Below are 12,869 nucleotides of genomic sequence, written 5' to 3' on the forward strand. Positions count from 1 at the left end.
CCAGTTGCCTGATGGGAAAAGAAAGAGATGGGTCGAATGCTGGCATGTGGAAATAGTTTGACAAGTTGGCCGCCAATGGGATTATCTTATTTGTGTTTTGGTTTATAAGGAAATGAATGTCTGGCTGCTCTCGGTCCCGTTCTGTTTGACAAGAATTGAATATTCCAAAGGGGGGGCAAGAACCGATGGACGATGGAGGAAAGGACGTGGACGTTTCTCTCCTGCTGTCATTCTCGTGGCGAAACTGGATTTCTTTGCCATTAGGCGAGGTCAAAGTGACCTAATCATAAGCTTAAAATCCTTGCTGTTAAAGAACTATTAAGATTCTGACCAAAAAAGAATTAAGAACTATTATGATCGAGGGTTAATACTATAAAAAATCCTAAATAGATACATGTATTATTTTTTTTTGGATAAAGATACATATATTATTAGTTTATCCCAAATTAATCTCAAAGTGGTACATTTGCGATAATTTTACCCTCCGTTAGTTTCCGTTAAATTTTACTGTCAAATTATCGAGTTATATAAAACGTGACAGTTAACGGGTGTACCGATTTGGAGTTTCACCCTCCATTTATTACAGGTATATTAATTTGTGATATTTTGTAGTATTAATCAAATTTAATGAAGACTAAAAGAGAGTAAATTTAATACAAATGTACCAGCGTGAGATTTTTAGTGGTCAAAAAATTAGTTTTGGGTATATTTATCACACGTGTATCAGTTTGAGAGTTTTTGTGGTCAAAAAATTAGTTTGGAGTATATTTGTCACATGTGTACCAGTTTGTGATTTTTCGAGGTTAAAAAATTAATTTAGGGTAAATTTGTCACATGTGTATCAGTTTAGGGTTTTTCATGATATTAACCTACAATCAATCTGAACTATCTATTTTTTTCACCTGTGGGTCGCGATGTTAAAATTAAGACAAGTATCTCTCTTGAAGAAGACAGCCATTTAGGATTAGGAATAGGCGTAATAGGACCCATGAGTCTGTCTTTTCTCTAGAAGATGAAACATCATAAAAGACCATCCATGTCATTGAAACATTCTCAGAGACCAATGATGTTGAGTCCGATGATCTAGATGAGTCCCATGAACAAAATAATGTTGTTTGTACTTCTTGGAAAAACATAATATCTCTAATGATATCTCCTCTCGTTAATGTGATATTCGTAAAAACTAATCTACCAAACCAAATAATGATTTAGTAACGCACCCAAAAAAAAGCCAATCACAAGATACATGAAATTAGAAGAGAAAATCTTATTTAAAAAGAAATCGCTGAAAAGATAATTTAAGATTTTAAAAATTTTTTTAAAAAAAGTGTCTCGGGGCAACCTAGTCACGGCCAACTCCGGCACCACGAGAAAGGGCGGAATGATCCTCTTTAGGCTCCAGCTACTAGCGACGGTTGCACGACCCTTGTCCGAGCCTAGGAAAGGTGTCGTGGCCCTTCTTAGACCCTCACCCGCCCCAGTTTACAAGAGTACCCATTGTGTCGACGGGGTGTTAGGAACCCCCCCCGGGGAGCCATTGATGGATGTGGGCAGTGGCTGTGCCGCTTCCTAGCCACCTCTCCCTCTCGCCACTCTTTTTAATGTCTACAAAAATAAATTGGTAAGCATAAAATCAATTATTTACTAAGGATTATTATGCAAGCGATATCTGTTGGAATGAAAATGTTCACGAAGAACAAATAAGCTTACCATGAACAAATTAGGTCCATTGCTGACGGTTTTCTATTACCGGAAATTCTTACCGAAAGCTATACGATTTACTGCGAATGAATAAAGTTTACTATTGAACAAATTATTTTTACTAACAAATAGATCCACTTTACTAACAAGGGAAGACCATGAAAAATCATAAACTGGTACACCAATGACAAATTTACCATAAATTAATTTTTTGATTATAAAAAATCCGAAACTAGTACACCTGTGATAAATTTACCCTCCGTTAGTTTCCGTTAAATTTGATTAATACCACGAAAAATTTTAAACTGGTACATCTATGACAAATGAAAGGTAAAACCTTAAATCGGTATACCAGTCAATTGCCACGTATCATCTAATTCAGCAAATTGATAGTAAAAGTTTAACAGAAACTAGCAGAGGGTAAATTCATCATTGGTGTATCGATTTGAGGTTTTTTGTGATCAAAAAATTAATTTTGGATAAATTTGTCACATACGTACTAATTTAGAGATTTTCATGGTATTAATTCTACTAATAAATCGATCATCTTGTGCTACAATCTGCATCCTTCTTTACTTAGCTCGGCAGATATGCCGCTCGCATCATTGACGCAGACGAGAACAAAGCCGGAAGTTTTCGGCAGGGGCTTCAGACGAGGCATGAGGCCGAATATTTCTATCTTACTGCTGACCAGTTGCAACGATGTCCTCCGGGGAGCATTGGTAGCAGAAAGGAGGATCTTCAACTCTAGCAGGGACAATGGGGAAATCAGGACGAAGAGGATGAAAATTGGTGGTTCGGGCAGAGCGAAGGATCACGCTGGTCCCCGAACAAATGCGCGGGGTATGGCAGATTTCACCCCGGACTGTGCAGATGGAACGGTGGTGTTTGCTTTAACTATGGTAGGTCGGGACATACTGCGAGATTTGGTGAGACCGCTGCTAACTATTCTAAAAACTTAAACTGTTTACGTGGTTTCATATTTAAATATTCTAACACATGTTGCTGGTTTTCGTCGGGAGGAGAAGGACGGTGCAGCAGCTCATGCATCCACTGATGACAAACCAAAACAAACGAAAGTGGACAGGGTGCATGCCATGAAACAACTTCAAGGTACGTGGTTTTCTACAAAACTTAAAGCAAAATACAAAAAAAGAATTAAAAATACGGTAATATAAAACTCAAAGTAAATAGTAAAAAATTCAAAACAAGCAACTTTGAAAAAAAAAATAAAGATTACGATTACAATTACGATTGCGTGTACTGCTGGTGTAAAGAACTTTTTCCATATTCACTGCCAGATGGGTGACATATGTACTTGAGATAGTTGTGTAATCGAGCTCATCCACATCATCACCCATCCAATGATGAATGTATAAATGGTTTTTCACGCTACCAGTATACCTAATAATAAATCCTCAAAGAAAATGAAAAATGAGATGTGGGAGAAGAAGGTGACGCGTAAATTGGGATAGAGGCGACGGATCGGCGTGGCAAGATTTGGCCTGGGATCGCGCAACCTCGGCGAGGCAGAAGTCCAAAAAAAACATGACTGATCTGATATTCATGATAGGGAGGGTGATCCTATAGAGAGCCAAATGGGAATGGGAAACAATCAGACCTAATGGTTTAAGCCACTGTGTGAGTGCATGCATGAGTAGTCTACAAGTGCTTCAAAACTTTCTTTTCTAGTCATTCCATCCAGGCGAACCAGATGATGAACCTGACAGAAAATCTCTTCATTTCTTCGCATCAAATCGAACAAACACGTAATTCAGTACACTGTACAATAATCTGGGCAAATCTGTATCAATGACTTCGATCGACTTATTGCTCGAAACGCCGAAGAGAAGTAACAAACTAAGAAATGACTCACCTATTCAAGCACCAATGCTTCCTTCCTAATTGCACAGCTTTTGCACATCCCAGCTTTCCTCGCCACAAGGCCTCGCCCTCGGCCGAGTTTTTCTGCTTCCACCGATCAAGGCTCTAGTAGTCGAGGACCGTTTATTCAGCAACGACAATGGGACTCCGATTCGCTAGTTCGAGACTAAGCCTAAGTTTGGTATGCCGCGGCAACTAAGGTTCGCGCATTTTATGAAAGGGATCTGGATTCTTGATTTTTTTTATACAGATCTTGACTGGAGGTGCTTGACGAAGACCGAAAAGTGTTGATGGACGTGGAATCCTCATTTTGGGTCTCGGTAAAACTCTGTTGTTGCCCTTGCTTGCGGAGGTCTCTCATGGCTTTGAACCTCAGATCTTCACGGTAGGTGCTCGGCTCCGGGATCATGTCCGGTACAGTCATTTTTCCCTCGAGCATGTTCACCACCTCGGACATCGTGGGCCTCAGAGATGGAGATGCATTTGTGCACAGAAGAGCTACTTTTACCGCGATTTCCGTTTCTTCTTTGTTGACTTTGGTCTGTAACTTCTCGTCGACAAGTCGCATCAAGTTCCCAGTTTGTTGCAAGTGACATGCCTGCAGCATGATTACCATAAACCAGTACTTTGTCATGGAGCTATTGAAAAATTCTTATACCATGAGAATGGAGAACCCAGCCCAACTGTTAACAAGTACGTTCTTGCTGTCTAGTTAAGTAGAATCAGAGACGAGGAAAAATACCCAATCCAATAGACAAAAATAGTCGTCACTCGGCAGGCTACTGTTATTGCTTTTCCCGCTAACTATCTCCAAGGCCACGACTCCGAAGCTGTACACATCGGCTTTGTATGTGAGGTAACCCCACAATGCGTATTCTGGAGCCATGTATCCTCTGCAAACAAGATCGCAATCTGTTAAATCGATAACCTTAAGAAATTATAGCATCATCAGAGCATAAGCTGAATTCAAGGTGTGGTTAAGAAATTTCGGACATGGAATTTGTTAGGGAGAAGATAGCCTACATGGTTCCAGCAACTTTGGTGCTAATGTGAGTGTTCTCTTCTTCATGAAGCCTGGCCAGTCCAAAGTCTGATATTTTCGGGGTTAAATCTCGATCGAGCAGCACATTAGTAGCTTTAATATCTCTGTGGACAATCTTGATTCTAGACTCTTCGTGTAGAAAGGCGAGACCCTTAGCGATCCCGGTGCAGATCTTAAGTCTCGTGGGCCAGTCTAGTTGAAGTTGATGATTTTCTGGACCTGCTTGACCCAAGAAGGCGGAGTTGCTTGTTATTTCAACATCTATCTAGGTACCATTTTGTATGGTAATTGAAACATATATTGTAGAAGTAGAACTGACCAAACAAGGCTCGAGCAAGACTATTGTTCTCCATATACTCGTAAACCACCGATAGTTGATCTCCTTCAATACAGCACCCGTGGAGCTTCACAAGATTTGGATGTTGTAAGCATGATATCATTCCTATCTCATTCAGGAATTCTCGATTTCCTTGTCGCGATTTTGACGAGAGCTGCTTAACTGCTATTACAGTGCCATCATTTAATTGACCCTGCATGCCAACCCAATTATTAGAATTAATTTATAAGTACATTGCATGACGATTTATGGAACAGGACAACACACATAACAGCACGCACCTTGTAGACAGCGCCAAAACCGCCTTCCCCAATCTTGTTTGCAGAATCGAAGTCATTTGTCGCAGCTTTAATTTGTTTTATGGAAAATGTCCCCATCTGCAGATCTAGTCCTTCCATGCCTATATAAGCAGAGAAAAGACAGAACTTGAAACCAGAAAACTCAAGAAAGTAAGCCCAAATGAGAGAATTAGATCACTGACAAAATAGAGACCAATATACTCTGTAGTTGGGTACAAGTTTTTTCAGTAGTGATAGCTATTCCGATAACAATGCTGTTGAGTAACAAATCGGACGTCTAATTTTATGCAAGCCCAAGTAAGCTATTGGCGACTTGCACAGTAGACTAGAGTAAGCACCAGATTGTGGTCTTCTCAAGTAAGTCAGTTTGATGACAGAGAACATTCAGTCATATTTAACAAAATTCATAGAAACTGCACCTTGTCTTCTCTTGGTTCTTCCTCGGAAATAGCCTTTCCACTTAAGTATACAGAGTGATAAGAGAACAATGCAAAATGCTCCACCTCCAACTCCAACTACGATATAAGCAGTTTTTTGTTTTCCACCTCTTGAACACTCTTTGACATCTGCCCAACAGAAACAAGACAAGAAATGAAGAAGGATTTACTAATGGTGAAAATGATCAGTCAAACAGTTGGATAATGCTGAGAATCGTAAATATCATATCAAAGGCTGAAGAACCAATGTATTATGCCTATTAATGGCCTCACACTTTATGCAGCTCAGCATCAGACTATGGAAACCATCCGGCCATATGATATAGGGAAAATTTTCAGCCTCACCTGAAACTACAGAAATGGAAGAAATAAGCGGACCATAAACTCCTCTTTCAGGAATCCTCGTTGTCCCTTTTCCAGCAAAAACTAGACGAATTTCTAGAATATTATTTGTCACGCTGACATTATAGGCTTCTTCTCTTGGCTTCTGAGCAGCACCTGCTGCAATTTCAATATCATAGTCCTTCTGCATTGATTTCCCCTGTGCCATACATATTCAACTAAGATTTAATGCGCCGGAGAATTGAAACAAATACGCAATGTGAATATCCAGGTTTGTTCCAGTGAGAACTTAATTACCTGAACATAAATATCGAATACCCGCCTCCCGAGGCTGTTATATGTTTTGTTGTTAGTGAACTGTATTTCTGAAAATCTGAGTTTCACTGTGTACATCCCGTTCTCCAAGCAATAATGAAAATAAGTCAGTGAAATTGGGGAGGTTCGTGCTGTTGCATCCAAGACAGAGAGGTTTGACGAAGGCAGAGACACAGTATAGCGCAGATTTTGTTTATCATTATCATCCATGAAGTCCCCTGTGCTACTGAATCCCCAGAACTCATCACGATTTAAATAGTATTTTGCAGCACCACCTTCTATATATTCATCTCCTTGATAGATGATCATCTGCCTAGATTCCTTGATGGTTGCATCTTTTCCACCACAATTAACATGTAAACAACTCGAGTCTGAAGAGAGAAAAATTTCATATGATTTAGAAAACTTCTGACCTCGACAGAGAGAGAAAATAATGAAAAACCGTAACTACAGCACCATGTTGTGGATAAGACCAAACAGTTGATCTCAAAATGGACAAGCATATAATAAGATGCAAAAGTTTAACCAAGCTTTGAAAATTCCAGAGCTTTTGAAGGACACAGAGCAATAATTCAGCAAGCATATACTTACAATGTGGACATTGGAAGTTCTCCAAGCAAGGATCACCTCTGCCTCTGCAACAGAAGTATAAATGAATTAGCCTTGACCAGCGACCATACCCAGACCTTTCATTTCACAAGAAAACTCAGTGCAAACCAAACAAATGGGCATGCAGTCATATGGCCATTTGGCAATCAATATATTTGAAGCCTTCGAATAATTACAGACCTGACACTTCTATAAGAAAATGTTCATGAATAGAGCCATCATATCACAGACGATCACTTTGGCAAAAAACTGTGCTTTCAACTGAAAGATTCAATCTTTTTAGCAGAATCCAAAAGAAAAAATTGAGGAATGAAGACTCATATTGGGCATGATAAAAGGAATCTTACGAGTTATTTTCTGCTGAGGAGCCTCTAAACAAATTCAAGTTCAGATTCCTGAAGAAAATGGGAGAGTAACAAAATCAGATTTTCCACGAAAATCATACAAAAGATATCTCAAAAGAAATATGGCACGGGTACTGGTGGCTCACATGTTTCCTCGACAAGCAGGTTGCTGAGGACCTTGCCATGTGAAGTCATTGTATGAAAGATCACTGCACACAGCATGGGGAAAAACTAACTTCAAGATGGTGAGAATCAAGAGGATGGTGAGGGCAATCAACTCGATAAGAACAAGAAACATACACACTGGTTCCTTCCTTCAAGATTGAATCCGGAACATTTCCCGTTAATAAATTGCTGGTCAGAAATCTGAGCAAAAATCGCGTGATATAATTAATACAATAGGCAAAGAAAGAAACCATTAAAACGACATTCAATTAACAAAGGCATTAATTCATCTGGCTGCATTATGTCCCATGGTTCAGGCCACAAGTTGCTTTGCACTGACATAAGTAAGAGACGGCAATCCAATAAGACGTGCATGCACACATGCATTCACGAGCATGTGAATGATGAACTTACATGAACCTTATGTGCTTTAAATTGATTGTAGCCGGAATTTGCCCAGTCAGTTTGTTGAAACTGAGATCCCTAGGACCAGGAAGACATAAGGTAAGCAAGCTTACCTTACTTTCGGCTGTAAGAAGACTATTAAAACTTCTCCAGTCAAAACTTAACAAGATGTACTTACAATAATTCTAGATCCTGCAAGTTCCACATGTAGGGGGGAATCTGCCCAGATATGTTGCAGCTTCTCAGTACCCTATAACAATATGCTGCCAGGTTTAATAACTCAAACATCAAGCACAGCACATCCTAGGAGAATCCAAACTCTGTATAAAGGAACTAAGACTAACAATTTCACTAAGCCTGTCATGTTTTCCAGTGCAGGAAATAGCTGGAGAGGACCATCAATGTCACTAATCCTCCTGTCAATGTATTTAATCATTAGCAAACAACTGCGATTTACAAAAATATATGACTTGCATCCTAACGTACAAATGATATAGAATTAATTGTAAGAAAGCTAATTACTCACAGCTCCTCTACTTTATTCAAAGCAGAAACCTGGGAAGGAATGGGTCCTTCAAGTCCACTCGCATGCATTTCTCTTCAAGAGTTGAAATGTATATGGCAATACTCAGTATGTAGATTATAAGAAAAATCATGTTGATCATCAAACTTAACCCACGCAAAATGTATTAAAACCGTGATCTTACAGTCTGTTCAGCTGCTTCCAGTTTTGGATAAAAGTGGGTATTGTGCCGTTGAAGTTGTTGTCATTTATTCGACTGCATTATGAAATATAGAGTGTTATTAGGCATTCAAATCATAGTAGTTATATAGGAAACAAGCACATCATTGTCTTACAAATCTGTCAGATTTCCTAACGCAGCAAATGTAGGTGGCACGTTTCCTGTTAGCTGATTGGAGGACAAAATCCTACAACCATATTACGGCACCACGATAAGTAAATAAAAGTATAAAGATGGAAGACAATTAGTCCCAAGCTTAGGAGTATTAGGGTTTCTTACAAATGCTGTAAGTTGATTAAACTCCCAAGCTCAGGAGGAACAGGACCAGAGAACTGATTGGCTTCAAGATTCCTGGTTAAGAAACTCTAAAATTGTTATTGAATTATAACCAAATATAATCTTCTGTAATGGACTCCAACTAAATCATCTGAAACCAAAGGCATTTTAGCCATTCTTCCCAAGAGCTATGAGAAAGAAATTTTATATAAATGTTCTAGATATACTTCTACAAAAAAGAAAGTGGCAATATATTGATGGAGAAAGGAAAAAACAAACTGCAAAATATAGCTGCCAAGAAACGTGCATCTCAGATGACTTCAAAATGCAGCAATTGCTCAGGAAAGAAATGCATTAGAGAAATAATGAGATTTAGCATGAAACTTACAGATGTGTCAGTGAGATAATGTTTGCCAATGATTTTGGTATTGCTCCTGATAAGCGATTCACAAGAAGAGTGCTGCACGACCATTTTTCCGTTCATAATCAATCAGAAAAAAACATATGATGTGAAGAAATCAAGGAGTATTGGTTACATTGATGTCAACTGCATGGAACCCAACTTGTCAGGAATTTCACCACTGAGGTAGTTGTAAGCAAAATCACTGCAATGTAAGAGTTCATCAGCATATTATTCACAAAAAATTGCTTTTGACCCCAAATTATGTTTGGACACGAAGTAGTAAAATAGCACAACGGAAAATGAAGGAAGTGGAAACTAGTCCTTACATCTCTCTGAGGTAAGGTAGCTTGGTAAGCTCAGGGGGGAGGATTCCGGGTAGACTGTAAAACTTCAGCACTCTGTGATGCACGATAAGCAGATCAATGTTAAGTGCAAGAGATGGCTTCATCGCATATCTGGAAAACTATAGCGTAACACCGTGAATCAGCAGTGAAAATTGTGCATAAGATTGCTGAAGTCATGGATATATTGAAGAGACCAATTTACATCTTCGGGAAACAGCCTAAATAAGCACAAAGATAAATGTTGATATATCCCTCTTCTTCACTGATGCCACCATATTTTGCTCTTTAACAACCCTGTTTCTTTTCGAAATACATATTGGAAGACATTGGGTTTTGTGGTTCGTTAAAGCAAATGTCTGGGGGAAATGGTGAAAGATATCAAGTTCTGAATGGCAGTAATATCTTCTATTAATTGGACTTGCAAGGTGATTTCACACTTATGAGAACAACTATGTCAAGACACTAAAAAACTTTAAGTTGGTGAATTCAGAAAAAACTCAATAACCAAGTACAGTATCTAAAAGTTGCAAGAGACTTTTGATGAGAAAAAAAACTAAAATGTGTTTCTCTAAAAGTTGCAATATCAGTGATTGGATGAGGGACTTATACATCGTTACGACGTGACAGAACGTATCATTCCCAATGTTGCAGTCACATCCAATGCTACCATTGGCTTTTGCTGGCGGCTGCAGTGTTAACCCAACTCTTCGTATTTGACAGTTGCCGCCATTAAAATCCCAGAATGTCGACCCCATTGCGGTCGTGATTTCACGGAGAGCATCAACTAAATTACATGTATAGACAAAAAAGCACCATTAGAGAAAGCGAAAGGTACAAGTTATGATTGGCAATGAGAGGAAAATGACTACTAATGAAGGATGTACTTGTTTGCCAAAGAAAGTTAATGTTCTGGTAGACACTTACTGTTTCTATTTTCTCTCTGTTTTGTGATTATGAAAAAGAACATGAGAAAAAAGTACAAACACAAAATGAGTCATTAGTCAAGAAGTTCAAACCAAAGCCCGTCCTATAATTGTGAAGAATCTAATTAGAGAATAAGGTCAGTATCACTCTTTCTGTCAAATGATTTAACCACGGAGACAACCTATCACTCTTCTGTAATACTGTGGCTTCAGATGGGAGGGGTAAAGGTACATCTGATGCATTATAATTAGAAAAATGGAGGTGTATTATGTCACCTATAATAATACAGTGCTTGCAAGGCGAGTAAAACTGCAGGTGTGGTGTTTTCTGCAACACAATCTATCAAAAGAATTTCTTTCTATATATTTACAAAGGCCATCTCTCTCCAGATCTACAAGGTCAATCTTCAAGACAGCCACAATATTGCTCATTATGGTGGGTTCAACAGAAAAGTTTATTCAGGCTGTAGATTCAGCTTCAGCTAGGCCCAAACTGACACAGGATAGTCATGTTGAAGCATGTCCAGGTAAACAATCGTGTAGAAGAGGTGACCAGCATCCAGATACTATAAGTAGAAACAGCAACAATAAGGACTCTTCACTCAAACACGGCGGACATCTATTTTAGAGTTGTCATAACATTCTCAAGGACACTCAAGATCACTACACAGACCAGCAAGAAAAGCTATCCAAAAACTGTTTTTGAATAGGTCAACCAACAAATTTCCATTGCTTGCACTGGTTCAGGCCACGAGCCCAAAAGAGAATCTACCCATCCATAAAGCATGTGGCATTCAATAATATACCTAATATTGGCATCAAGCAAATCCATTAAACGATAAACTAAGATTATATTACCGAAGTTGGAGATATTAACTTAAGAGTCCCATTATTTGACTGAATAGTATAAAATAGAAAGTACCTCCTATCTTCTCTTTTGCCTGGTTACAGAAACTGAAACTCCCATCTCCACTTACCAATCAGAATACCAAAATGATACCCATTAAAGTCTAGAAAGGAATTGCAAACATTGGGCAGAGAGATTCTCATATGAATCTTGCACTAATTTTCCCCAACTCCCAGTCAGCTCCAACACTGTCACTAAAAGGAAATAAAATACAGAACAGAGAAACAGAGAGCAGCAAGCTAACCCAAGCTACTCTCAGCAACGTGAACCAACAGGAACCCAGATTTTAAGAGAGCAAGAGCTTGTGACTTTCCCACAATTTCTCAGCATCCAAACACGTACTTCACCGTTCACAGCGAAAAAGATAAACTCGTACCTTCTGCTTGGGGCAGCTTTGACTCGGCGAGCCACACCAAACTGAAGCAGCTCAACCCCATGAAAATCAAGAAAACGAACAAGTTCTTGGCCATCACGAACAAGAATCTTGGTCTCCCGAGGAACTAATGGCAAAGACCTTCGAGCTTGGACCTATTTTGGGCACGAGGGAGAGAGGTCTGGGAGCTTGAGCAAATGGCAAAAAAACCAGCAAATGCTGTGCTCCGTACTTAACGTGGTAGTTGATAAAACAAGCTAAATCTCCAGTTCCCAGATGGGAAAAGAAAGAGAGGGGTCGAATGCTGGCATGTGGAAATAGTTTGACAAGTTGGCGCCCAATGGGATTTAATATTCCAAGGGGGCAAGAATTGAATATTCCAAGGGGGCAAGAACCGATGGACGATGGAGGAAAGGACGTGGACGTTTCTCTCCTGCTGTCATTCTCGTGGCGCAACTGGATTTTTTTGCCTGGCGGCGAGGTCAAAGTGACCTAATCATAAGCTTAAATTCCTCGCTGTTAAAGAACTATTAAGATTCTGACCAAACAAGAATTAAGAACTATTACGATCAAGAGTTAATACTATTAAAAATCCTAAATTGATACATATTGTAATAAATTTACCCTAAACTGGTACATCTGCAATAATTTTACCCTCCACTAGTTTTCATTAAATTTTACTGTCAAATTGCCGAGTTATATAAAACGTGACAGTTGATAAGGGTACCGATTTGGAGTTTCACCCTCTATTTATTACAGGTGTACTAATTTGTGATTTTTCGTGATATTAATCAAATTTAACGTAAACTAAAAGAGGGAAAATTTGACACAAATGTATCAATTTGGGGTTTTTAGTGGTCAAAAAATTAGTTTGGGATATATTTGTCACATGTGTACCAGTTTGGGATTTTTTATGGTCAAAAAATTAGTTTTTGGTATATTTGTCACACGTGTACTAATTTGTGATTTTTCGCGGTATTAACCAAATTTAACGGAAACTAAAATATTGTAAATTTGACA

The 12,869-nt window shown here is 38.9% G+C and overlaps 1 protein-coding gene across 3 annotated transcripts; it reads right to left on the minus strand.

Moving 5' to 3' along the window:
* Window positions 1-3,419: 3,419 nt before the first annotated feature.
* On the minus strand, window positions 3,420-12,126 carry LOC115665405 (probable LRR receptor-like serine/threonine-protein kinase RFK1). 3 transcript variants are annotated; one of them, XM_030587295.2, is made up of 24 exons: window positions 11,853-12,126; window positions 10,256-10,430; window positions 9,629-9,700; window positions 9,436-9,504; window positions 9,288-9,359; window positions 8,903-8,974; window positions 8,739-8,810; window positions 8,588-8,659; window positions 8,407-8,478; window positions 8,225-8,296; window positions 8,059-8,130; window positions 7,890-7,958; window positions 7,611-7,676; window positions 7,457-7,519; window positions 7,314-7,361; window positions 6,949-6,992; window positions 6,340-6,728; window positions 6,046-6,241; window positions 5,683-5,829; window positions 5,246-5,364; window positions 4,947-5,157; window positions 4,609-4,846; window positions 4,328-4,478; window positions 3,420-4,183 (listed from the first exon to the last, which is right to left on the minus strand). In XM_030587295.2, exons 1-24 carry the CDS (start codon window positions 11,944-11,946, stop codon window positions 3,797-3,799), a joined length of 3,042 nt encoding a protein of 1,013 aa, XP_030443155.2. In that variant the 5' UTR covers window positions 11,947-12,126; the 3' UTR covers window positions 3,420-3,796. The 3 variants fall into 3 exon arrangements, with proteins under 3 accessions (XP_030443155.2, XP_056168369.1, XP_056168366.1); XM_056312394.1 differs by lacking the exon at window positions 11,853-12,126 and adding an exon at window positions 11,492-11,667; XM_056312391.1 differs by lacking the exon at window positions 7,314-7,361.
* Window positions 12,127-12,869: the final 743 nt, after the last annotated feature.

The sequence above is a fragment of the Syzygium oleosum genome, unplaced genomic scaffold (assembly GCF_021117445.2).
Source record: "Syzygium oleosum isolate NSW1041296 unplaced genomic scaffold, Sole_v2.1 Sole_v2.01, whole genome shotgun sequence".
NCBI lineage: Eukaryota > Viridiplantae > Streptophyta > Magnoliopsida > Myrtales > Myrtaceae > Syzygium > Syzygium oleosum.

Excerpts from the sequence above, each read along its gene's own strand:
- LOC115665405 (XM_030587295.2), bottom strand. The coding sequence starts at position 11,946 with ATGGCCAAGAACTTGTTCGTTTTCTTGATTTTCATGGGGTTGAGCTGC. Across the intron at positions 8,975-9,287 it reads ATTATCTCACTGACACATCT|GAATCTTGAAGCCAATCAGT; the intron begins GTAAGTTTCATG and ends TTTCTTAACCAG. Across the intron at positions 4,847-4,946 it reads TCTTGCTCGAGCCTTGTTTG|GTCCAGAAAATCATCAACTT; the intron begins GTCAGTTCTACT and ends TGGGTCAAGCAG.